Below are 26,724 nucleotides of genomic sequence, written 5' to 3'. Positions count from 1 at the left end.
AAACTGAAGATTAAGAAAAGAATCCTATTTAAGTATATAGTTCACATATTCCAACTGGTTGCATTCTTGCCTTAAATTCAATAACTCCACTAAGCTATTCTAAGATTTCTCCATACATTTCAAATACAGGTGCAACTATAAAATATATTAAAGATATAATTTGTACTGTTTGTAACACAAAATGATTATAACTTAAGTCAATGTTGTTGTCACCTTTAATAGTGCCTGGTTATCTGTTTTTTTGTTCCCATTCCTTGAAGTTTTTGCTTATTGAGGAATTTGGGGAAAGAAAGAATCTGTTAATAAGCTGCTAGCATTGTGAATAAAGCATGTAAATAGAAAAAAAATTAAAAAATACTAATTTCAAAGCTGCAAACCATTTAAAAGCTCAATTGTTTTAAATCTAACAGGAATTACAGGAGCATGCTTTCTTACTTTTTTGGGAAATTGTAAAACTAAGTAGCTCATCAGAATAAAATATAATAGTAAAACTTAATTTCACCCCCTACAGAAAAGTCAATACAGATGTGTAATGTTATTTGTGTCAGTGTTTGAGGGAACCAGACCTGTGGTACTGCTACACAGCATGTCCTGTAATAAAAAATGAGTCTTACGCTTTCTTGCTCAGCACATCAACTCATTATTTATTATGTCATTTTCGTGATCTATTACAATTTAAAACTGATAGTTTCTGGGAACCTCTCATTTCTCATATATAAAGCAAATAAATATCACTTTTACTACCCCATATAAAATTGCAAATTGATTTTCAAGTTGGATCACTTAGCTTCACTTTTCATTGTCTAATGTGGCCTTATATAATGCTAAATACTGAGGCTGTTGAGTAACTAGAGAGTAAAACAATTGATTTTTTAATGTAATTGTCTGTGGTCAATTACCATAGAAGTGGGGGTGTGTGGATTTCAGCCTTGTAGGACAAACACTAATTCCCATGAAGGAATTTGTAGAATTGAGGGTAAGTCAAGTCCATTAACACTTCTGATGCCTTGAAGCAGATGTCTCTGTTTTTAACTCCTTCAGTTCTTCTGTGTATTTGGCAAGGAGAGCTGGGCATTTTCAAAAGCCTACAAAGGGATGTCTTGTCTGCCTAATTGGATAATTAAACCTTGGCCAAACATCTCCCAAGCCTCTTGGCCTCTAGGCTTCCCTGTAAATGATTGAGGGATCTTGGGCAGAATTTGGCATAAAGTTTATGTACAAGAGAGCTGACAGCTCAGACAAATCTCCTTGGGCAGATGTGTTTGGAGATCCATGATCTTACATTCCTCTATCTGTTCCTTCTCATCAGCTTTTTTTTACTGGTAGCTTTTCATCAGCTTTTCTTCTTAAACTTAACCTGTGTTGCTATCGAGAGTCATCCCACTCTGCCCAGGCAGAGACCAGACTGGACGTACCTTTCAGTCCTTCCTGATATTCCCAGTATTTTCTGTGCTTCCTGGCACTGTGCCCTGCACCACCCACACACCCTGGCACAGCTGATTTCAGATTGCATTTTCATACCTGGATGCTATGACCACATCATTCTGAGAAAATGCTCTGGGAAAGCACAGTTGAGCTCCAATGCTGCAATGCTGTTGCACTGTCTTATCTCGGGCTCTGTGTAAATATTGTTGTAGAGGGTTAAGGTTTAAGTAACTTAAACTACATTATCTCTACTAAGAGGTTTTTATCAGAAAGGTAACTAAATTCACTTGAGAGGAAATTAATTGCCTTGCAGAAATCCAGTACATCCATTTTCACTGGGAATGAAGGAGGGAGAAGTAGAATCAAAAGTGTTTCCAGACTGAGAGAAGCAGTGAGTGTAGGTTTTGGGAAGTGATAAAGGTACTTGACACAGGACGCTGGCTGTTTGCTTTCCTTACCCTTGTGAAACTGAGCCTGTGTATGTCAAGCCACTTCCTACAAGGTGCCAAGAGCTGGGTGAAAGGGAATGTGACAGCAGTCAACTCTTCTTGTATGCCATTGGGTTGTGCGTCCTTCCTTGATGATGTTTTTATTTCTGATGCATATTACAATAATTCTTCATTCTTATATATTTGCTATTTAAGATTTTGTAAAGAGTGATTGGAGACTACTCTAAAACATTTGTGACTACTAATGACCTGCTGACTGGTGCCTGAGACTTGAGGCACCAATCAATATTTGCTTAAAAATTAGTGTGATTTGTGGTGTTTTTACTGTTAGTTATGAGAAATAACAATAGTTTCATCTTGTCATAATTAGAAGTACAAAATACCCATTTTTATCTGATTGGTTGTAGAAGAATTTGTATTTAGCTTCTATTTTAAATTTAATTGAATCAAACACTAAATTATATCCAGACTTAACTGCTTAATTGAAGTCAATGAAACAGAACCTGAACTGTTGTTCATTGATATTTCTTCACTAACATAATTTGGATTACAGTACTGATAGTATTTTGCCATCGGGATTCATCTACATCAAAACCTATTTTATAGAATTCTTCAGGGCAGATTAAAGAAGAAGGAGAAACTGTATCAATATTTAAAACCACTTATCCAAGGTCCAGGATTCTACTCTAAATCTGTTTCATTTTCTCAGTAAACTCAGTTAATGTTGATGTGTGACATTTTTAAACCATGCACTGTTGATTTCTGTCAAATGTACTTTTTGTTCTACAAATTTCCCTTTAGCTGTCCTTAGTTTTTTGAACTTAATTCTTTTCATCTGAAAATTGGCAGAAAGAGCTAAGTATTTTTTATAACAGTTATAGCCAAGTCCACTGGTCTGAATTCTTCACAAATGTAATCTGCCTGGCTTTGCAATCAGCTTAGTTTCCAGATGATTTGGCTCATCATAACTTTGAGGGAAACACATAATGGTGACAAGGTGCCCTGGCCAGATCAACTGAATGCTTTTTAAAAGTACGTGTGGCCAATGAAGAAATAAACAAAGATCGGGGGGTTAATTTAAAACCTCTTAACTTTTTGTGATGTAATATTGTATTTGAAGTCATGTTCATTTCAATTTACAGGCAAGGTGTTTCAGCATGCAGAAATCTGTTTTAACTGTTTATTAATGTAATAATTATTCTGTCAGTCATAGGACAGGTTATAATCTTCATAATCTTTGTTTTATTTTAACTTTATTACAGATTTACTGGCCTGCAGCAAAAGAAAAGGTAGAATTATGCAAATTAGCTGGGAAAGATGCCCAGGTAAGTATGATATATATTTTTTATTATTGCTATGATTTATGAATATCTGTGCATTTGTTACTAAATGCACAAAATGCATTGGTAAGCTCTTGTTACACTTCTTCTGAATTAATGTCCCGAGTGTTTTTTCTTAATTAAAAAAAATAAAATTTCTGTTGTTTTTAAAATACGAATACTTTAAAAAATTTCAATATTGCAGGCAGCAATCATGCTAGATTTTTCTTTGATGTAATAAACGCAGCTGAGAGATGAATGGACTTACCTCAGAAATGTATACCAGGCAATACTTCCATAAAATCCTCTTTTTTCACATTAAAGTGCTTTTTTTTCTCTTGGGAGTGTCCTGAGTGTAACTTTGTTATAATTCTTTAAAGAAACAGAGAAGTAGAGCAGTGTATGAATCAACTGAACTTGCAGACAGCCTCATTTGGGGTTAAAAAAAATCTCAGACTCAATGGCTTTTCCCTGGAACCACAAATTTTCTTTAGGAAGTATATTTAAGGTACATACGTGTATACAATACAACTTTTATATGTTTTGCTTAGCCCAGATTACATCATGTGTCTAGAGCCTAGCCCCATGAATGTAAACATTTCCTGACTGTAAAATAAAATTTCCTCATTTTGTCTCAAAAAAATCTCCTAATTTCTGTCCAGCATGTTGATTACCAAGGTAGATTCCAGCTCAAAACACTGTCAGCTCTCAGCTTGAAGAATTTCAACTTCTTGTTCTAACTTGTGGCTGCCATTGTATTTACAGCAGTCAAAACCTAAACAACACCTTTGCTAAGCACTGGGAATATTCTTATACTGGTGATATGGAAGATTTGTGCTGTTTTATTTCTGTCCTAAGAGAAGAAGGAAAGGGTCCTGGGAGCGAAATGTTTGTTTTGGACTTTTACTTAGGTGTAGGGTCATGTCTAGAAAGTATGAACAGATCTTGTGTATTCCCTCTGAAGTACTTGTTTTGTGTTTCTGTATTAATATCATTTTGGGGAAAGCTAAAGCAAGCCTTTTCCTCCAGCCCATGTGCCATCTTTGGGGCATGTAACAGCTGCCTATGCTTCCCAGCAAGTACCAAGCCCAGCTAGAGCCAGGGCAGCCCACTGGACTCAGAAATGACCAAATAAAAGTCACCAGTAAGATGTGGTTGGTGCAGAGACAAAGCATACCTTTGGAAGTGTGTTGAAGCCTTTCAGCCCACCACAGTTAGTTTAATAATGCAGAATTTGGTGTTAAAGCACCCTGAGCTGGGAAGCAAGGGCAGGAGGACTGGTAGCCACACAAACCCAGTGGCTCTGCGACCTCTGCCCAGTTTTTGGCAGGTGTTGTTTGCTACAGCACAGGCTGAACAGATACCCTCCAAACCATGCTGTGAGCACACAGCTTCTTGTGGCTGAAAGCCTTACAGCAGAATTAGGTTTGCAAGTCTGATTGATGAACTGCCTGGTAGATAGCCACTGTCAAATTGTAGTTGTCACAGCTTTGAACTGCTTTGTAAACAGTCTCTGCTACAGTAGTTTTAAGTATAACAGTGCTATGGCTGTAACTTAGTAGAATGTATAACATGAAAAAGAAGAATATAAAAAGTAACTTTTATCTTACTTTTCCCAACAGACAGAATGTGCCAATTTTATCCGTGTTCTCCAGCCGTACAACCGGACTCATGTTTATGTCTGTGGCACAGGAGCATTTCACCCTCTCTGTGGATACATTGAACTTGGAACTCACAAAGAGGTAATTTAACTTTCTCACTAGTGTGACATGTCAAGGAATAGCCCTCATCTTGTTTAGCATTCATCATAGATTGGAAAAGACTATGTGAGTGTGTAAAAAATGACCTGACAGCTGCTTGCATAAATAACAGGATAAATGGTGGATTCTGCGGGTCAGACGGGAACTCTCGTTCTCACATTTGGTATGTGCACATCACTTTTGAACAAAGCACTTTCCTCAGGCTTAATACACAAAGTTCTTTGGAATGACACTTCCATGTGATTAACTAAGTGAAGAGAACATCTAACCCAGATGTCTTCCTTTCTAGTAAGTCATTTCTGCGCATACTTTCCTTACGCACACAATTCAGAGTTCAAGATGAAACTTTTAGTTCCATCTTTTAATGTACATATTCCCTTGGTCCACAGAGGGATTCTTATGCCTTGTGCATGAGAGTAATGAACACTTTGAAAAGGGTCTCTGAGCCTGAGTGCAGGGACAGTGTCTCAGGACTTTGCAATGTGTTGCAGTCTGGTCCCTGAGGAGGTGTTGGTTGTCGTCTATCACTCATGGCATATTCCTGAGCTGAAGTTTAGCAGCTGATTGGTTTTCATTTGCTGGTGACAAAGAAATCTCTATCCTAAGTGGTAAATGTTTAAGACCTAACCCCCAAAACAGAAGAATTTTGGTGTTGTGTCAAGCAGCCACTTAGTACGCAAGTCTCTTTTTAACTCCTATATGCATCACACCTTGGCTATATTTATCCCACTGGCGCTGTTCTCAGACAGTGTTGAGATGTGACCTGTCTGGCTGATTGCCTGTGGTGCAGGCTTCCTATGCTGCTTTAGAAATAGCTTTCTCTTTTCTTCAAGGCTGGGTAAAATTCTGGAATATAAGAAATGACATTTAAAGTTACTAAATGGATTAACCTGAAACAGAATAAGAGTCACAGACAGTGTGGGTAGAAAGGGCTCTAAAAGACCACCCAGTTCCAATGCCCCTGCCATGGGCAGGGACACTTTCCACTGGAGCAGGTTGCTTAAAGCCAATCCAACCTCTCCTTGAACTATTCCAGGGTTGGAGCATCCACAGCTTCTTTAGGTAACTTGTGCTGGTGCCTCACCACCCTCACAGAAAATATCTTCTTTCCAATATCTAATCTAAACCTAGCCTATTTCATTTAAAGTTGTTCCACCTTGTTCTGTCACTGATACATGGAATCAAGGGAAGATCCTCATGGAAGAAAAAAAGGGATTAATGCTTGCCCAGACTGAGATCTGTCATTATGTACCCCACAGTCTGTGGGTTGGCTGACCAACCCAGAGGGACTGCCTGTGCAAAAGAAAACTAAAGCTATGAGAAATCTACACAGTAGTGTTCTTTGCCTAATAAACCATTCATGCTCCTGGTGTTGTCTGGTGTATGGTGCATAATTTGGTTTACAATGAAATAATTCTGTAGACTTCTTTGCTTTACTACTTTAAGTATTCTGGTTGAAGCAACTGAAATTTTAGATCCTTGTATCATGCTGATTTCTTAGCTGAATGATCAAATACACAGCTGAATAGACCAGAACAGCTCTCAGCAAGAGTATAAATAAGGCTCTCATTTACCTCTGGGTCATTAGCAAGATTCCTTATTCACTCTATCATTGCCCTACTTCATTTCATCTACTTCATTTGTGAAGGTTGTTTTCACCAGACCTTATGAAATTATGGATTTGGTCTGACTGTTCAGTCCAGCCAGTCTAGACAAGGGGTCTGTCTCAGCTAGACATGACCAATTACCTTGTGAGAGGAAATGGAAGAAGAATCCTGGTATTGTATTTCCTAATCCCCTCACTGTCCCCCAGTCCTGCCTCTCCCACATTCCTCCTGGTTGCTCAGCTGCAGGGGTAGGTTGGACAGTGTTCAGCACTGCTCCTGCCTCTTCTGACAGAGCACCTCTTCTACAGCCTTCTACTGACTTATCAGCCTTGAATGGAATCAGGCGTATTTTCCCTTTCCTTCTTGGAGGCCCAAACACTCTTCAGCCACCATCCTTCCACCGCCTCTCCAGATAAATGTGACAAGGCAGGAGGGTGCTGAGGATAGGCACAGTTATATGAATTTGACAGGCAATTGAAAATGTCTCCTTGTAGGAACTGAAGCCAGGAAATCCATTCTTCTAAAATTTTTTCTTCTTCCTGTCCCTCACCATTTTAAAATTAAAAAAAAAAATTAAATCTCTGGGTTTTAATAACAGATAATGAGTGTCTGGTAATTAACAACCTCTCCAGGAAGATGTGGGATGCTGGGAGAGCCAGGCCCTGAGATAGCCTCATGGAGGCTGGGAAGTCAGGCAGTGCTCTGCTGACCTTTGAAAGCTGCTGGTGGATCTGCACAGTGCTCTCCTGGCCAGTGCCAGTGCTGTGAAAACAGAGAGGAAAACACTGTGGATCAGGTGACTCAAAACCACAGCAGCCACTGCTTTTGAAGCAGTACAAATCCCCAACGGGATCACACAATTAAAGGGGATTAAAGTCCTCGTCTTGTTATTGCTCGAGTTGCTGCCAAAACTTCTCTTGGCTGGTGAAGAAGAGGCTTGGCCTGGTTGATGCTGTTAGCCACAGCTCTCCAAGGGATGCTCTTTTCTTTGAAAGCTTTGCCTGAAGTGAAAGCAGGAGGTTAATTCTGTGTGAATGCCTGGTGGTGTCCATTAGTTTGTCTGGGTGAAGTCTGAAATATTTGATGTTGATCTGTAACTCCCTTGGTCCCCTGAGTACTGCTGGGCTTGCAGACAGCCTCTTCCCATGTGATAAGGCAGGGGTTCTCTGAGCTGCTCAGGCTTCCACATCCTAGAACAAAGAACAATGGGACACCAGCATTGTCAGAAAAAAAAAACAGCCAAATTTTTAGTTTAGTTTTATTCTTGCTGTGCTCACTTCAGCAGCCTGAGAATTTGGTTTGCCTGATTTTCCACAGGTTTGGGAAGGTAACGAGTTTTTTGGTGATTAAATTCTTCTTCCTACGAGCTAGGATTGCTGGAGGAAATTGAATTTATGTTCCCAGACTGGAATTGATTTTTCTTTTCTCTTAAGGAGCTTAATTATTCAATATCCTGGGCTTTTGTCTTCTGAGACTAGAGAGTTTAGGAGGCACCTCAATAACATAGAAAGGTTTGGTCATTTATAATCTGATGTGCATTAAGGATGAATTGAATTAATGTGTTGTGAAGTCTAATCCTATGTGGCCATCTTTGGACATGCTTGCTTGTCATTTGTAGTCTCCTGGCCTCTTGCAAGGCAGAGATATGGAATAATGAAAATAATTAAAATCACTTAACCCATTTTTAATTGCTGAAATCATGGAGGTGTTTTGATTTTTTTTTTAACTAGCTTCTAAATTTTTGTCTCTATAATGCATTGATTAGATTTGTGAGCACTAGTGGGATTTAAAATATCACTGTAGGTAGGAAAGCATGTTAAAGGAAAACATCTTAAAAGCACTTCTGTAGGAAATCTCCCCTCTCTTAAAGGCAGCACAATTCTGAAGAGTCCCTATACCTGCAGAAAGTTCACTTTACTCCTCTGATCCATCAATTTGCCTTCAGCAGGACTCATTATGGATTTCAGGTTAACTGTACTTTCAGGAAACCACTGAAAGGGGCAAGTAGAAGAATCCCTGTTGGCAATTCAAAACTATAATAAAGCTTCAAATGGATGCCTACAGGAATCAAGTTGTTGATTGCCCGCTGAAAACATTGGCAATAATTTTTAAATAACTTATTTTCTTTATCTTCCTCTATGCTCTTGTTCTGTGGCCCAGGAATTAATCATACTGTATTTGGAAACTACAAGGAAGAAACTATTCTGATATCTCTTGTATCTTTAGCCTTGTTAAAAATAATAAGAGAGAGCATATGCTGCTTTCATTTTAAAAGGGTCTGAACTGTGTCTGTTGTGAGCATTATTCAGCAGTCCCTGGAGAAATTTCAGAGTCAGCCAGAATCCCTTCAGGGTCTCCTGTTGCAACACAGTCTATCAGCATTTTCCCAAATAGAAGCCAGTGCCTTTTAAGAACAATCCAGCTTTTAATTGGAGTAGAAATGAACAATCCATCTCCTCTTTTCTGAATATAATTGTATTTTTTTTTAAAGATTTGTGTTTCACTACAGAGTGACCAGGATACAGTAAAACACTGAGTGAAAAAATCCAGATATGAAACAGACAGACTGTAAACATCAATACTAAGATGACAGCTGCATGATCTAACCCACCTTCACTTTGTACACCAGCAGAACAGGCTGTCTAAGTGAGTTTTTCTCTGTAGCCACACCAAGATAATGAATTTGTGTTTATTCTCAGGAGATGGTGTTCCGTTTGGATACCCAGAACCTGGAGTCTGGCAGGTTGAAGTGTCCCTTCGATCCCCAGCAGCCGTTTGCTTCAGTGATGGCAGGTAAGGAGCCACCAGAGCCAGGTGCTGTGCTTGGACCTGCGATGGCTCTGTGTGAGCGCAGGGGCTCAGCAGATGCCACTGCTGGAGCTCCTCTGGCACTGGTCATGTTTCCAGTGCTGGTTTGTGCTCTCAGAGCTGGGGAAGCCTTCAGGCTGCAGTCACCAGAGAGCTGGAAGGGCAGCAGTACAAACAGAGGCATTAGAATGGCAGTGAAGCCTCTGTCAGCTGGGCAGGAAGGCGGTTTCACCCTCACCCAGTCATTGCTCCTTTAAGAGGACAACAAAAAAACCCACATGGACAGAGAGTGTTTGAAGCCCTTGTGGGCCTCTTTCTGCAATTATCAATATGTTCTGCCCTTTGAAGTCTGCTGACATGCACTATTTCCATAAATACGTTTCTGAGGTTTCTATTTACTCGAGTAGCCACTTCTGAAGCCGGGAGCCGGGGAGCAGATAGTGCGCTCTGCCTGCTGCGTGCATCGCAGCACTGTGTGGTCTGACATTTGGGGCTGAGGAATGTCAGCTTGACCTCTGCGTTTCAAATCACTATAAGAGCTACTTTTGTCATGGTTTGGTTCATAGCTTTGGACAATTTTCATTTAACTTGTCCGTCGAGCATATGAATACAAGATAAGAGTGAAGCACCATGACGTTTTCATTTACAGCCGAAGAGCAGTGGTGACAGTGCTTTGAAGTATCGGTCACTCTGTGTTATAAAAAGAATATGACTAATGTTCAGTCTTTATTCTCAGATAATAAGATAGATGATTTGTGATTCTGACCCTACAGATGGGGCAGGACTTCCTTTATTAAAAACAATAGATTAAAGCCTGTGCTTATTCTTCTCAGAGACCCCTAGTACTCTTTAATGACCGTGAAGTCTATTTTTAAAATGGGGTTCCAGAAACTTTAACTTTTTTTTTAACTTTTTTTTTAATGAAAGCAGTAGAACTCTGTGATTTATTACAGCATTGCCTAATTTCAGTAGCACTGTCATGCTCTGAGTGTTCTATTACATCTTGTGAAATGAAGAGGCTGCTGTCTTTTAGCTAGCTAAGACATGAACTTTGCTGCATAACAATTTTTGAGCTAGTTTAAATTAATGGCCAGGGTATTCTAGTACCCCTTTTTTGACTGTTGCTGGTGTCAAGTGCTTCACAATAATGTACAAGGAGCGCTGTAAAGAGTTACAGGCCGGACCAGAGAATGTGTTTTGGTCTATCTTGGGATGCTTACCTTATTCCCAAGTGAACTAGGAGAGCAGTATTGTTCATGGGTAAGATGCTGCTCTGGAGCTCAGGTGAGATCATTTCCCATCTCTGCCATTAATGAGCAGAGTAACCTTGGCATGTCACTTCTCTCCATCTACTTTTATTTATCTGCCAAATGGCAATAAAGATTACTTATATCCTTCAGAGAACACTTCTTACTCAGTTAGACATTTATGAGCTAAGTAATATCTAGCTACATTTTCATTCATATATGTAAGTTAATGCAACTGAGTAATTTTCATTCTTCATAGAAATAAGTAATCTGAGTACTACCTGACATATCACTTCAAGTAGACCCATAGATAAATTTGAAAAACTAGTTTTTTGACTGAAAAATCACCTGTTCATTATCCATCCTCACAAATTACCACTCACCAAAACTGTTCAGGTCACTACGGAAACTTGGAATGAGATATACCAAATGCTGAGAGAAGTGCTGAAAATGCCTTGTCAGCAGAGCCTAAGCAAGGATGGAGAATTTCTGTTGGCCCTTCAGATGTATCGATCACAGAGTGCCTGTCACTTAGCAAACACCAGTTACCCTGCCCATCCCTCATTATGACAAATACCTTTCAGAATGCACTATTGTTTCTTTACAAAGGCAACATGCTGTCTGAAAGATGTGCTTTCCACAACTGTCATGGAAATAATACAGAGGTAACAATAATAATGAGGTAAAAAGAAAGATGATAGATCTTTTTTGGACAAATAAAGTGCTTGTGGATCATGGATTGTGGGTTGGTTTGCTGATTTTTTTTCCCCCCTTGATCTTATTTTTTTAAGTGCATTTACATCTTTCCCAAATGAAAGCAGAAACATCAGAGTTGAATGGTATTTATTCTGCATTCACACTCAACAAAGGCTTCTCGCTAGAAGATCTTGTGAAATGTTTCAACCCAAGAGTTGAAAACCTGGATAAGGAACTTTTGGAAGGGGATTTTTATGTATCATATAGCTTTTTATAAAATTATAATTTATGAACATGAACTTTTTTGTTTTTATGAATTCTAGGGATTTATTTCTGCAATTCATTAAACAAAATAAAACAAAAAGCCCTCTCCAACAAATAAAGCTTGTTATTTTACAGAAAAAGGAGTATTTTAAAATGCACTATGGGGTAAAAAACAAAAAAAGGTTTACAGTTATACTGTTTCTTTGCTTCTTTTTGAAAAGTACTGCGATATGAGGGGAAACAGAAAATATTTTGCATTTCTTAGCATTTTCATTGCCCACAAAAGGGGCAGAAGAGCAAATAGTTACTGCAGTTGCAGCAACCTCAGGGCACTGTGTTACAGATGTAGTGTCCTTGTGAGGCAAATTCTGGCTGCCTTATTCAAACAAAATGTGTCATTTATTTCAGGGAGACCACTCTGTGTTAAAATGATGATGATTTGTGTCTGTAGCCGTATTGCTGCCATTAACACAAATTCCCTGAATTTGTGCCTGAATTCCTCTTTGTGAATTAAGGTTGGATGGAAATCCATACTCCAGGAATGGGCCAGGCTGCAGCATTCCAGTGGGGAAGCATCCATCTTGTTTTTTCTGGCTCAGGAGTAGCAAAGCCACTGGGGCCATGGCAGTCCTGGGACACAGGAGTAGCTGGAATGGGCAGGTGGCCGTGCCCTCACCCTGGCTCCAGGTGCATGGGACAGGATGTTCAGATTAAATAGACCTTTATACCCTTAAGAGCCCAGTTCCCATTAAAGCCTGGGAAATTTACTTTCCCGAGTGCCTAAAAGGTCTGAAAATTAGGCGTTGACTGTGTTACTTCTCAGACATATAATTACAAATATCACTCTCATTTAAATGTAAATAAATTCACAGAACCAAAAAACCCATTAAAATATGACCCAATAATATTTTAAAGCATTAAATTCGTTTATAGACCAATTAAACACAGGTGGTGTTCACCCAACAAAATGTAAATAGTCTTAATTTTTTTTTATGCCACAGCTGTAGGTGCCCTATTTCTTTTTCATTTGCAGATGAGTATCTTTATGCTGGAACAGCTTCTGATTTCCTTGGCAAAGACACTGCTCTGACACGTTCTCTGGGCCCTTCTCACGACCACCATTACATCAGAACTGACATTTCTGAACATTACTGGCTTACTGGTAAGATCCCAAACATATGCTGTTGTCATTTGCATTGTGCCTGCCTCTGAAGTTAATAGCTCCTTCCTTATATAAATATATGTCCAGTAACTATAAATATAGATATTGTATCATGGAGGCTTTGGATTACGTAGGCTTTTTTTAAAAAGCTCAGTGGAACAGAAATGCACTTGAGAAAAGTCACAGAGGTGAAAATGCTAATTAAGGGAAGAGTGGGAGCATAAGACTTAATCATAGTTTCCGTCTTTGATGTGTATATCTATGTATAATCCCACAATGGAAGTAATATCATGACTGAAATGCTTCTATATCCAGTCTTGTCAGAATAATTTTTTTAAACTGTATTTTCCAATCACTTGTTGGAAGCTGTTCTCTATAGCGTGTTGAAACGACAGACTAGAAATCCCACATTTTTTGGTAGGAGGTCTTTTTTTTTTCCTTTTCCTTTTTTAGGGGGAAAAATACCCTTTGTTGCTGTGAGGATCATTTTAAAACCACTAAGGGCCCACTAAAATAGCTTCCCAAGCAAAACAGTGCTTTTTCTTGCCCTTTAAAAAACATTGTGAGCTAGTAAACCCTCTAAAAAACTGGATGCATTTGCACCCAGCCAGTCTCAAACCACACACAGAGTAACATGGAAAACTTCACTCACAAGCTAACCCTGCTCAATTAAAGCATCCCCCTTTTAGCTGTCAACTGTCTTTAAAGATGTGGCAACGCTGGTCCTGGCTCAGGATGCCTGTGTTACTATTATGGGTGCAGTGTAAGGCCAGGGCCTGCTGACCACAGGGTTAAGTTGTCTTCCCAGCAGACAACTTCTAAAAAGGATAATTTTGCCTCTTAACTCTTTGAGATCTCAACAAGAGGAAATGTTCTTTTTTTCTTAATAATTTTTCCGTACCTCTTCTCTTCCTTCTTCTCTATTGTTGCCTAGGATTTCTGTCTAGATGCAGCTCCATAACCCAAGGATTTCTGCTGCAAGATAAGGAGAAAAAGAAAAAGCCACTTAAAAGTCATGTTTACCTTTCCAAATAGGAGATTGAAGAATCTCACTCCACTGACCTATCCCACTTTCATTTCCTGTACTGAAAATCTTTCTTGTCCCACCTCTCCTATTTGCATCTCTGATTTCCACACACCTCTTGTGCAGTGCAGAGCAGAAATGGACTGTGATATGGACCACAATGGGTCCATCCAGGAGTCAGTTCTCTAATTCTAATTAGCCATGCAACTGCATATCCAGTTTTATCACTGATGGCCTGCAGATGCTCAGCGTGGAAAGGTGGCTGGGTAGCTGCTTTCCTAAGGGATGCAGTAATAAGGTAAAAACAAAGGTTTACTGTGGTTTGGCCCTGAGGAGCATCTGGTGCAATCATTAGTATAGATCCACATTGATGAGCATTACAGGGTTCAGCTGCCAGTCCAAAAGAACTTGTAGCTTAAAAATACATTTCCAAACAGTTCTTTCTCTTATTATTGTTTCTTCATGAGGAGTTTGAGGCAAGGGAACAGTAGAAGAAAACAGAATAAACTGTAGGTTTGAGAAATGTTTAAATGTTTTGGGGGGGGGGAAGGTGTCTGCCTTTCCTTTCTCATTTATATTGATTCACAATTTATTCTGTTTTCACTTAAAGCATCTGTATTTGTGAAACTTTTCTAAGGAGAACAGTATATTAATATGTCTGGGTCTGAAAAACAGCTTTAGTGTGCTAGACTGTGAGGTGAAAATTGCCCCACACTATATAAACACTGAAGACCCTATATATTCTTCAGGTTTACCTTGTTTCCAGCCATATAAAACCCTACAGCCACAATTCTGTCTAAGATTTCACAAACACAATCCATTCAGTGTTATACTAAGAGGCATAGACATAAACGAGGTGCTTTTAATATTTTGAAACAGTCCTTTTAAGGTTGGAGAAAATTTGAAGTGCAACTTGAAATGACGGCATCATTTTTGCAATAAGCCATAGGGTGGCCAATATATTTCTAGTTTATTGTGTAATGTTACCAATTACATACTTCTGTGCTTTCAGCTGATATTGGTATAAAGAAAATATTTACTTGATTTCAGATTTTAAACTCCCATCTCATGTAAATCCCCTCTTGCCTAAATCTACTGCCCATTTACCAAGCATGTGTTAGACCTCCAGTAAAAGTTGCACATACTTGGATAATTGTACAATTGGAAATAAATTATTACCATGCATGACTCATGTTTTACTTAGGATAAGCATAAAATGTACAGCTTGTTTTCTTCCAGAGGGCCAAGGAAGTTTTGCTATAATGCACCTTAATATTTCTAAAGTTTAGTCTTACTCTGTTTCTGGAAACAAAATTATCCTTCCCTGAGGGAAGGGAGGTAAAGACAAAGCGCGAGGGAAAAATGCGTGGGATACCTTCCAGTTCCTTGCAGGGCATCTCTATCTTGGCTAATTAAGACATGTCCTAATCTCAGTGACTGAATAGCAGCTCCACAGAGGGGGAAGGAGGAAGGCAGCTAATCTTTCCCATGACTCAGGCTCACACGTGCTCATCCTCCCGCAAGGGTGGCACTGGAGCAGAGGGGAGCAGGGCTGGGCTGTCTGGGGTTCCCACAGCTGCTCACTGGAGCTGTCTCACCCAGGGACAAGGCACGTGGGGCTGGTGGCTCCTCTCCGGATGGCAAAGCCACCCACTGGAACCGAGTCTGCTCCGTGCCAGCCCCGTGGGCAGAGAGCACCCCACAGCCCTACACACAGGCACCCCGTGAGCAGCTGCACATTCCTCCCTCCTTCATAGGAAGAGAAGGCCATAGCTGGAACGAGGGCTTCCTTGAATTGCATTCATCTCTTTTTTTTTCCCTTTTCACTTTTTTCGTAGCAATTTAGTTGTCTTTTCCAGGGCAAAGTCTTGGAGGCAATGAGTTCTTTATATCCTGCGAACTTTGGATGGGATTCAGCTCCCTTAGCTCTAAAAGGCAAAAGCTAGCATCCTGTCTGAGCTCAGTCCTTTTGCTTGCCTCCGTAATTTACTGAGCGAGGTGACACTTCCAGAGGGTGACTCACCCTGCCTATTGTAGGAATCTGTCTTAAAATAGGATTATTCATTGTCACTTTGTCCCTCCCTGAGAGAGGACCTGGCTGAGAATGGGTTGGGAGCTTGACTTCTAGCTGCTTATGGTAAATGAGGTAAGCACTGTCCTTTGTGTTCTGTCATGCCATGTATTTCTGGCAGCCCAACTACACAGAGGTGCTGCTTCCCAGTTTCGGGTTTCTTTTTCATTTCTTTGTGTTCTGGGACAGCCACTCCTTTGTGGTCCTCTTTTTCTGAGACTAAGTTCTCCATAGGTTGCACTGCCAAAAATCACTGCTGGTTTCAGAAGGGGGTGATGGCCAGCAGGTAACCAACAGCCACCCCAGCAGTGAAGAACCGGCTGTATCAGCTTTTCCTATCAGACCACATGAAAAAAGCACAAGCAAGACATGTACCATCTATTGCCAGAGCTCATGAAGCCATTAAGGCCTGGGCTGGTTACATGCAATCTAGCCATGAGTTTAGTATGTGGGATGATCTGCTGCTAAAGTGAATAGTGGGAGGGGATGGCTCTGTCTATGGGAAAACAAACAGTAGTTTAAAATCATCATAATTAGTTTTTTCTCCCATGAAAGGAATCCAAAAGCCTAATTCACAGTTTGTCTCATCTTTTCTAACCCATCTATCCAACATATAAAAGTGCATTTAAACTAAGATCTCAATTGCAGAACATTATGTGCTTTTGAGGTCATGATCTCTTCCATTTAATTATTTTCACTTCATATCTTTTACGATGTATTTCTGTTTGAAATTCAGTGTTTTCAGTTGTGATTTAAAATTGTTAAATATTGGTGTTCCTTTAATTTGTTAGAGAGTCTTCTAAATCTGTTCCAGGAATTGGTATTGAGACATTTATTTTTGCATTTGGCTTGCCAAGGAAAGCAATGAAGTTTAATCTTCAACCCCCCCATACATTCAGTGTTTTGTTCTGTGAATGTGGATTAAGAAAAAAAAAAAGATGTGACTTTCAAAAACATGGAATAGAAGAATTTCACAGGTTTCCTCTTAAATGGCTGTTTTGCTAACCACATATTTAAGAAACCATACTAGAAGCATATTTATGTATTTATTCATGCCTAGAGATCTAATCTTCAAAGTAGCCTTACAGGCCCTGAGGGGTAATGGAATATTTTCCTCAAGCTTGTTTTGAAATCCTGACTTAAATTTATAGATCTTGATGCCTGCATCATTTCATTTTTTCTGCTGACACCATTCTCTAGTGTCAGAAAGGTTTAAAATGGTAGCAGCACTGTGACTATTTTCACCCATAAATTTACTTTTCTGTCACAAAGGTGCCCACTGAGCGCTTAAACACATCCCATTTTGTCTCAGGCCCTTTGTCTCAGACTGCAAACTTTTGAATCAAGGGCTCCCTTTTTCTTCTATGTGTACTGTGGAGTTCATGGTGAAAATTCCTCAAGGCCAATATAAAGTAACAATCATTATGAAAAGGACAAAGGCATGAAGATAGATTGAAAGCTGGTAAGAGTATTTCTCCATATAAACAGTGTGCTCTGTTTGCTCTGCATTCTCACACCACCCTCCTCATTGCTTTCTACTGCAGCCTACCTGATACTGGGGGACAAAGACTGTGTATTTTATTGCTGAAAGAATGTATTTTAGAGTCAAGGGTCTCTTTGCACTGTATTTGTATAGCCACTTCTGTTTAAAGAAAAACGCCATTGGTCCAAGTGCCTTCAGAAGTGCTCATCTATTGCAGCACACTGGGGAATGTCTTAAAAACCACTGCCTCAAGTAGTTGGTTCACTTGGGCAAGGCAGGGTTGTTGGCTGCTCTGCTGCAGTCATGGACCCTGGAATTGCTTCAATTTCTGATTTTAGTGGAAAATTACACGGGAAACTAACAAACAAGAAACCCCAACACCGAAAACAAATGCCTTCAACTAGTGAGCAGGTAGAGCAGGATTGGAGACCATGGATAAGGGGGCTTGGGAGCAGTGAGGAGCATCTTGGCCCAATAAGCATGCCTGCAAAATGCAGGTAGACACCCACACTTGCCTTGGAAGAGACCAGGAATAATGCAATGGCCCAGCATGCCACAACAAGGCATTTTTTGCAAAAAGCAGATTTAAATAACCCAAACAAACCATTACATTGATATAGCTAATCTGTTTTCAAACACAAGGAACTGTGTCCTTAAGAGTGACCAACCAGTTTTGGAGTTTGCTGTGCTAACTGGGGAATCTCAGCATGGCACTGTGTTGGATTTGTGTTGGAGCCCTGGTTACTGAGAATTTTAGACTTTCTGTGCAGACAAACACTGACCCCCAAGAGAACACTACATTTGACTTCAGGCCGTAGAGACAATTTCCAAAATTAAGTTATAAAGCTAAGATTATTAGTGTATAGTTTGAATAGAGTATATTATTAGTGTAGAGTTTGAATAGAAGTGTGTAATATCACATAGTAAAAAACTTAAAATTTAAAGCTTTATAAATAGCAATATATATAAAACAAGATAGAAGTTTTAAAGCAGAAGCTAGTCTTTCTTCTTCACCTTCTTCTTCCTAGGTTTGGGTGATATTGTATAATTAAATAAAAAGTCCACATTACAAACTACAAGTAGTTAATTATTGAGCTAAAAGTAAAAATAATTTAAGTATCATTTCTTAATTAAATAGTTTATCCTTAAAAAGCCTCATAGAGACATACAGCTCCATTTTTTAAGTTGTTAAAATGAAGTACTACAAAACTCACAGTTTGTGAGACTATAATATAAGTAAGAACTAATAAACATCTAAATCCAAACAAAAAAAAATACCCCCTCACACATTTAATCCCAACCCAGATAAAAAAAAAAGTTAAAAACTCCACAGATTTGATAGATATAGTCAGTAAGTTTGCTGTATCACAGATATGTGGGAAACATTCCTTTGCAAACTATCTCTAGTAAACAGTAGTATATTTCTGTATTGATAACTGCTGCCATGAGTCATTAAATTAATTTGAATTCTACCAGATGATTTCAGAAAATCTGCTTAGCTTCATTTTGGTGGCAAAAGCAGTAAGGTAGATTTGTGTAGGCAGTATTTTGTACTGAGAGTTACTCTATTTCCAAACAGACAATGATGACCAGTGCTGCATACTTTTGCAAGTGGTAATAAGATCTACACTCAAAAACATTAGCCTGAGAGCAAATACTTCAGACTCCATGGTGGTTTTCACTTGGAGTTAGTAAGAAAGTTGCTGCTATGTATCTATATATTTTTATTTCACTGAAAAATGTAACATAAATGCAGAGTTTAACAGCAAGTGCTAAGGCTTTTCTTCAGATTTTTAACCCCATTTTTCTTTTAATTTCCAGGAGCGAAATTCATTGGAACTTTTCCTATCCCAGATACCTATAACCCAGATGATGATAAAATCTACTTCTTTTTTCGAGAAATATCACAAGATAGTGGCACATCTGACAAGACAATCCTTTCCAGAGTTGGGAGAGTTTGTAAGGTGAGGAATCTGTCTTTTTGATAAAAATTAAGCAAGTGTGGTTTATTTCTGTGACAAACGTATTTTCTTCCCCTTTGTTACCCGATGAGCCACTGTAGTAATTTTTCTGAACATTGATTACTAATGCCATCAGAAATTTATTTGGCAAAAAATAAACTTGATATTGACTGTGCACCTCTTTTAAAAAGCTAACGGGTTTATAAATTATAATCCTGTGTCCAACAGTAAATTATTGAACTTCTATGCAACAATGTCGAGCTTTGCTTCATGAGCTTCCAGTGAGGGTGGATGAGTCAAAGTGTACGCAGTGGCAAGGTATTTGGGGGTTTGTGAAAAGTACCCATTGATGCATGGACATACAAGCCCATTCCTTAGCTTGGCTCTGTACACCATTCCTGGATATTACTGAGAGCTGGGGTCAGTCATTTGTTTCTGCACATTCCTGATAACCCACTGGGGTGAGGGGAGGCTAAGGAAATACGCAGTTTCTGAGATACACCCACATCTGCCTAGAGGTTTCCTCCCTTTGGAAGAAGAGCAATCCTTGACCCATTGACCAGGAGGAACCAGACCCCAGGTCTCCTGCAATGTAAAAAGTTAATTTGGCTGATGCCTGACCTCCTTTGAATGATTACTCCTTCACTTTCTCCTTCATTCTGCTTGGGTTTGCCCTTTATGAAAGATTTGTGCCTCAATGGTATATACAGACTTAGACTTTCATGAGCTTCAGTCTTTTTGGAGACGCATCTCTGTCAAGGGCAGAATCCTCCTCAAAAGACAAGAAGAAAAACATCATTCCTGCACATGAAGACAGCAGTCAGTGTAGTTTGCTGTTTAGCAGCTTGATGGTTTCACTGAGGTCTCTACCCACAGTAGCAGAAGGGTTCATAGACTTCTGTGTCAAATTCACACTCTATCCAGTCCATTGTCCCCTAGGACATTCTGTCCCTCTATTCTGTAGTAACAGAAGCAGTCAGTGGAAGTGCTCCCATCCTGTCCTTGGGTCCTCAGGAATCACTGGTAAAAATCAGGAAAATTGAACTTGAAAACTGCCTTCATATTAGTGAAAGAGTAAACATAAACTTTGAGCAAATGTTTATCTCGTGATACATTAGATATCAGCAACACCACAGAAGTCACACAAGTAGGTACATTTCTATGATTTTGTTCAGAAGCTTTAACTGACTTCAATTTCTGAGCAGTGTGACTCTGCTGGCAGTTTCTTGAGAAACTTGAAAATTAGTACATGAACAAAAATGTTTGTGATTTGCAGTAAGATGTGTGTGGGAGACGAGCACTCATTCAGCTATGGGCACACACTGAAAACAAAAGAGTGGACAAGTGTATGGATGTGTAGATCTACAGCTGCTCTGCAGTCCAGCAAACTCCCAGCTCCAACTGAGATTTCAGTGGCCACAGCCATTTCACACTTCTGTCCTTGACCTAAAGTTTTAAGATAACAAAACATCCATTCATAAATCAGTTCTCTAGTAGGTTTTCAGCCAGACAAAAGAATGGATAATCTTTAGTTGGGTATTTCACAGCAGAGTGATTAATGACAGAATGGAAATGCAAACATTTATGATTTGCTGCTAGACATGGCATTTGCTGATTATGAGAGAGCACTTAATGCATTACGAGAAATTGATAGACAACATTTTCAAGCCAAGGCACATGAGAGAGTATAGTAAACTAAGATATATTGGCTAGAGAAAACCAGCATCCTTTACCTAGAGAAAAAGGGAGATAAGCTATCATAATAAAAGCAAATGTATTGTAAGGAAATCCTAATGACTGTGTATAATCATACCTCAAATGAGAATGAATTTGTAGAGTAATCATGTTAACAGGAGAAATGTCATGAATTTTATTTTTAGTAGTCAAACCAAAACAATGAAAACTGATAAGCAAGGTGATTATTATTAATAGTTCTACACTGTCTTCTTTATTTACTGAACACTGGTTGCAGAATTCTTTTGATAATCCAGACTCTCCTGCATTTTTATATTTGTCTTAACTACCAACAAATTAAAAAAATATATTTCTAATTATTATAATAAAAATAGAATTATTGTGGGTATTTGATAGAAATTAAATATGCAAATAGACTTTGTTCATGGACTGAGATATTTTGGATCTGTGCTGTGGTATGAAACATCTGCTGTGCTTAATTGTCTCTGACATGGGAACAATGCCTTTGATTGCAACAATTGATAACAACAATTTCTAATTGCACTGTCTCATTAATGTGATCTGTACTGCACAGGGTTAAGCCTTTCCTTCTTTTCCTGTTAAGCAGAGAATAACAGTTTTTGGGAGGAGCTCAGCAACTTCTGAAGTAGTTTGCTTGGTGTAAACACAGTTTTTTTCTACTAGAACTTGATTGCTCTCTACCTCGCCATGCCTTAGGGCTCCTGTCCATTAATGCCAGGAACACATGCTGAAATTAGAACAGGCTTTGTTTTTAGTAAGGAGCTTAATCAATGCAGCCTATTCTTTGGCTAATTTCCAAGGGTTCAACAATATGGTCTCTCAGTGATCCCCTCCCTTAGGGAAAATCTCTGGAAAGCATTCCCCTTTCCCAGCTACTTTCAGACCCAGAAGACTGCAGTGCTCTTGCTGGCAGCTCTTCGCCCAGAGTCCAGCAGCTGTCCCTTGTCCTGTTCAGCAGAGCATCTGCACCCAGTGCCCTGAAGCCTGTGCTGCCAGAGCGCAGCCGCCGCAGCCCTGCACAGCCTCACTCGGCTTTGCATCATCTCTTCTGTGTCACTGGCACTGGGGAGGAACTGCCTTCAACAGCCACTTACAGATCCAGTTGTGTCATTTATCATGGCAAATGGCATTTCCTGTTTTTGGTTTGAGCAAGACAGAAAAAGTATCATTGCCTTATCTGCAATACCTGATCCTATTTCTGGTGCGTTCATACTTATATAAATTGCAATGTTTGAAGTTGTTGGTTTTCTTTTCATGTAAGGCCATAACCAAAAAGAAAAATTACTATTTTAGCCAGCAAAATTAATTTCTTTTTTAAAATGCATACAGTTAGACATATGTATATTAACTGATCACACAGACCTTAACTTCTTAGCAGCATGAATCTACTTTACTCCTATTTCTAGAAACACAGAAATAAGCTTTTACAGCTACACTGTTTTCCAGCCCACAATGCTGAACCACTTTGTATTAGATAAAGACAGGACACAGTCATTACAGATTGAGGAAGATTTTGAAAAAAAAATACAATTTCAGCATCCATACATTGTGCCCTATGCAGTCCAGTAGCAAGTTAGCTTCATTTTTGTACATATTCACCACTAAATCATTGCAGAATTCTAATTCTATTTATTGGCAACCTTGTATATGTACAAGTATAGCCCTAGAAAAGACACTGTTTTCCCTCCTATTTTCCCCACTCAAATAAAGGGATAAATAAAAATCTAACATAGAAAAGTCACAGAAAAACTTTTGAAGAGGGAGGAAAGTTGTTGGAGCTTTTGTTTGTTTGTTATCTATATAGAAACACATCTTTTCATAGTTACAACCTCATCCTATTGGAATGAAGTGGAAATTAGCCAAAAGCAGTAGTCTCTCTGCTGCAGTATGAAAATCCTGTTTATTATTACAGTGGTTTGCATTTGCTGTGTTACAAGCTTCTCTTTAATGGTTTTGGTGATGTATTGCAAAAGTTAAAGCTTGCAGTCTTAGAGGCTGGTTTCCGAGACCTCAACTGCCAAGAAATCAGACTTCAGCCCGTGATGTTTTCCCATATATCCCGAAGTGTTTGGTGTCCAGAAGGAGCCTTTGTTCTAGTGGGAACAAGTGAGCTCTTTGTCTTTTTTTTTTTTTTTTTTTTTTCCCTTTTTTCTTTTTTTTAATACTGTTCCACTCCTATATATACCAAGCTGTACCTGGGGAAAAGAATACTGCAATTAGGCACAACCCTCTTGGTTAAACTGTACTTTCTAAGCACACTGGAATGTAATCATTTTAAGAGCTCTTGAGTCGAGAGCCCTGGACACACCCTGCATTCCACCTTTGGGTAATGTAATTTATTTCCAAAGCCATGAACATCAGCAGAGTTCAAGGCTGTGACCTTGCCTCCCGTCTGGTGCTTAGAGCAATTTGTATTCCCAGAATGGCAGGAGGGAGCTATTCCTCTGCAGCTCCAAGTCCAGAGTCTCCACGGACTTTGCCACAGGGCTGCTGGTGTATGGAAGTTAAGTTTTTCTTGTCCTGGATGTAGTCTACTCATGCCTTTACTGTGACTAGGGATAACTGGCCCATGATCATTATTGGTATTTCTGCGTTGTGTAGATAATTGATCTCTCCCCAGAGCCCTTGAAGCTGTCCTGGCAGTGTCCTGCTTTCCCATTCAGCCACACTAGCCAGGTCCCAGAAGCCAAATAGCCATGTTCACATGTTCTCAGCAGGGCTAATTAATCTGGGCTCACAGCCATGCTCGTGCAGCCATCCTACTTCCAGTTCTGGAGGCAACTCATTCCAGACGAGATTTAACTTCCTGTGTGTTACATGCTTACATACCTCCTTTGTCACCATAATATTGCCTACCCACAACTCCAGCCATGGGAAATACATTTTTTTTCTTGATTTCTCAATAATAATGAATTAGAACTCTCTGAAAAAGTCGTCCCTTGAACAAACTTGGCCCCCATTTGCCTACTGATTGTGCTTGCAGCCGTGAGTCCTTTGGCAACCAACTCCTCTCAGACTTCCAAATATGGTATTTGCACATTTTATGCCATTTGAAAGTTTACAAATTATGTAGAAAAGCAGATGCTCATCATGATGATTTCATTTTTACGGGCTGATGTGTTGGAGGTTGTCCAGTTGCATGGAGTATCTGCTTCTAACTGTGATGGATTAAGAGATATAACATCAGGCTTTGTCAAGTCTTTTGGTCCAACTTCCCTTATTGGCAAGGGTTATATAAGTATAGGAAGTTTTGTAAATTTCTGTCCCTCATGGGTGTGTTTCAGTAATTGGTGTTTTGAAAGGGGAAATCATGATTTACAGATGAGGCAAAAACATGTAAGATATGCTTATATGTAAAGAGGTGTGACTGAATTTTACTGAACTTCAGGGAAAGAGAGAAAGAAGTTGCAGTGTCAAGATAGATCTTTAAAAACTGGACTATGGAAATGCAGCTGCACAACCTCCAAAGCAAACTTTGGAAGTCATCCTAGTTGCCAGAGAGACATTGCATAAGACACTGCCAGTACACCTTGGCTCAGAAGTGGAAGCCTCTAGAGTTAATTGAAGTTCCCATGGCTAATCCAAAGTCCCTGACTTGTGAGTGCTTTGGCTTAGGTATTCAAATATCTGTAAGAGTACAAATAATGACTTTCTGATTTTGAAGTTTTCCTCATATGATTGAATTATCTTCCTGTCTTTTTTTTCTCCTGTCAGTACATTTACTATAAAAATGAACCATGGTTTGCAGTTTTGCTATTGTTCATTGAGTACAGTGTTGTAAATACAGATGTTTCAGGATTGCAGATTCTAAAGGACTCTTTAAGATGATGACCTACCTTTGTTCTTTGGTCTCATGCCCTTCCCAGCTCTCAGCCTGTGGTTATCAATGCCTTGATCACAATATCTCATGCAAGTGATTTCAGGCACTTGTATGTATCCAAGTGAGGAAACCAATTATCAGGCATTCCCTTCCTTCACTAGAGGCAGATAACTAGTTTTTGGTGGAAGACTCCTTCCATCTTCAACCCAAATCACTCTCTGAAGGACATATTTTCCAGTGACTATAAAGGGAGCTCTGCCCCACTGAATCCCTGGAAGCTGAAATGCAAGACATTCTGATATAAGAATGTGAAATTCTGCATGGCAAATTCAAGCTCATTTGTTCATAAAGAAACCAGTTTATCCCAGTGCTGGGTCTCATACTCCTCCAGTTTCACAGTGCTATCAATCTGTTAAAATCATATAAATTCTGATCTCCTGTTTGACATTAATTGCATGATCCATCTAATTACTTGACTTGCCCTCATAATCAAGAATGCTGCCTTTTATAACCTGAAGACTTTGTTCTCTGTCTTTTTATATATTTCTTTTGTATATATGCATATAATATAATTTATATTATGTATATATGAAAATTTAGATGAGAGACAGGTAAAGGCAAGTCAAACACAATGGAATAAACCATGTACAATTCATACTCAAAATTTTATGTAGATTTTCCCGAGAATCCTGTAACATGTTTTATTTCTTCAGCCATTAGACTTTGCTAACTTCAGATTCCCACTGAAGTTAGATTGAATAGCCAAGTGGTGGATATAGTAGAGTGCATTTAATTTGTGGCAGCATTTGGGCAGTTTAGGGGAATATTCTTAATACTAGCATGCTTTCTGGAGATAATCTGAGCAGGATTGCTGCATGGCCTTAAGGTAAAATGGTGTTTAGTTTCATTCTTTTATTTGTCCCAAGCCATCCTTGTCCTTACCTGAGCACGTTAGTTTCTGGATTTTGGGGATTTTTCCATGGTATGTTTAGTAACAGTCCAGATTTTTTTTTTAGCTGTGTAGTTAGATTTTCCAGTCTGGATCCCATCCAAAGATAGTTTGGTAGAAACTTCTGGGTGTGATGTTTAAATATTTTCCAAAATAAAAATCAACATTTTCCATGGTGAACCAAACAGTTATGCATGCTCAGTGTACTTTCTCAATGAAATAAAAACAAGCCAGGTTGAGGAGCAGGAACTCATTGTCAGATGGGAGCTGCAGACACAGAGGAGAAGTTACTTCCCCAAATTTACTTGATGTATCCATAGGAGAGCAGTCAAAGTTCTGAAGTCTGATGTGCCTTCTTTCTCTTGCTTATAATTCAAGTAATATTATAAATTTTTGTAACTTATAATAATATTATATAATTATTACAATTATAATACCTTATATAATATAATTATTATAACTTATAATTCAAGTGTACTTTTATTCTCTCTTGAGTCACGTTTCATGTGTGGCTTGATGTTTTCACCCATAGCCTGATGAAATCATGGGAGGAATCTTTATCTACATTTGTATGGTTTGGACAAGAAATTTTACCCCTGAATTCCTGAAGGAGCAAGTTTAACTTTCCTGTGTTAGGTTGGTACCTAACAGAGTTGAGTGGGGACAGAATATGTAAAGTAAAATAATCATAGAAAGAACTGTGAACCTGAAGACAGAAGTTGAAAGGAGAGTGTTGGCCGTTTCTCCATTTATAAAGTCGGCTACAAGGTTGGAGGTTTTTTCCTCCATAATATAAGGCTTTGCTTCAGGGGATGCCATTTGTTTCTGGTAGCTTTGTCACATAGCTAAGCTTCAATAAGAGAAAGGCTCCAGGGCCTTTTGCAGTTTCAGCACTTTTCCTCTCTGTTCTCCAACATTTCCTTTTATTCAGGCCAGGAATTCTCTTTGGGTAGTCCTTTTGCA

At 39.1% G+C, this 26,724-nt stretch overlaps 1 protein-coding gene across 3 annotated transcripts in view; it reads left to right on the top strand.

Annotated features, from left to right (window-relative positions):
• SEMA3D (semaphorin 3D) overlaps positions 1-26,724 on the top strand; it is a 136,957-nt gene that overhangs the window by 68,824 nt on the left and 41,409 nt on the right. For all 3 annotated transcript variants that reach the window (XM_030960791.1, XM_030960790.1, XM_030960792.1), the window contains exons 4-8: positions 3,137-3,199; positions 4,816-4,935; positions 9,260-9,353; positions 12,609-12,737; positions 19,137-19,279. In XM_030960791.1, coding sequence (XP_030816651.1) covers positions 3,137-3,199; positions 4,816-4,935; positions 9,260-9,353; positions 12,609-12,737; positions 19,137-19,279 — 549 coding nt within the window. The remainder of the gene's footprint in view (positions 1-3,136; positions 3,200-4,815; positions 4,936-9,259; positions 9,354-12,608; positions 12,738-19,136; positions 19,280-26,724) is intronic.

The sequence above is a fragment of the Camarhynchus parvulus genome, chromosome 1A (genome assembly GCF_901933205.1).
Source record: "Camarhynchus parvulus chromosome 1A, STF_HiC, whole genome shotgun sequence".
Classification (NCBI taxonomy): domain Eukaryota; kingdom Metazoa; phylum Chordata; class Aves; order Passeriformes; family Thraupidae; genus Camarhynchus; species Camarhynchus parvulus.
Note: the sequence above shows the minus strand (reverse complement) of the source record. Positions and strands in the feature narration are given on the sequence as shown.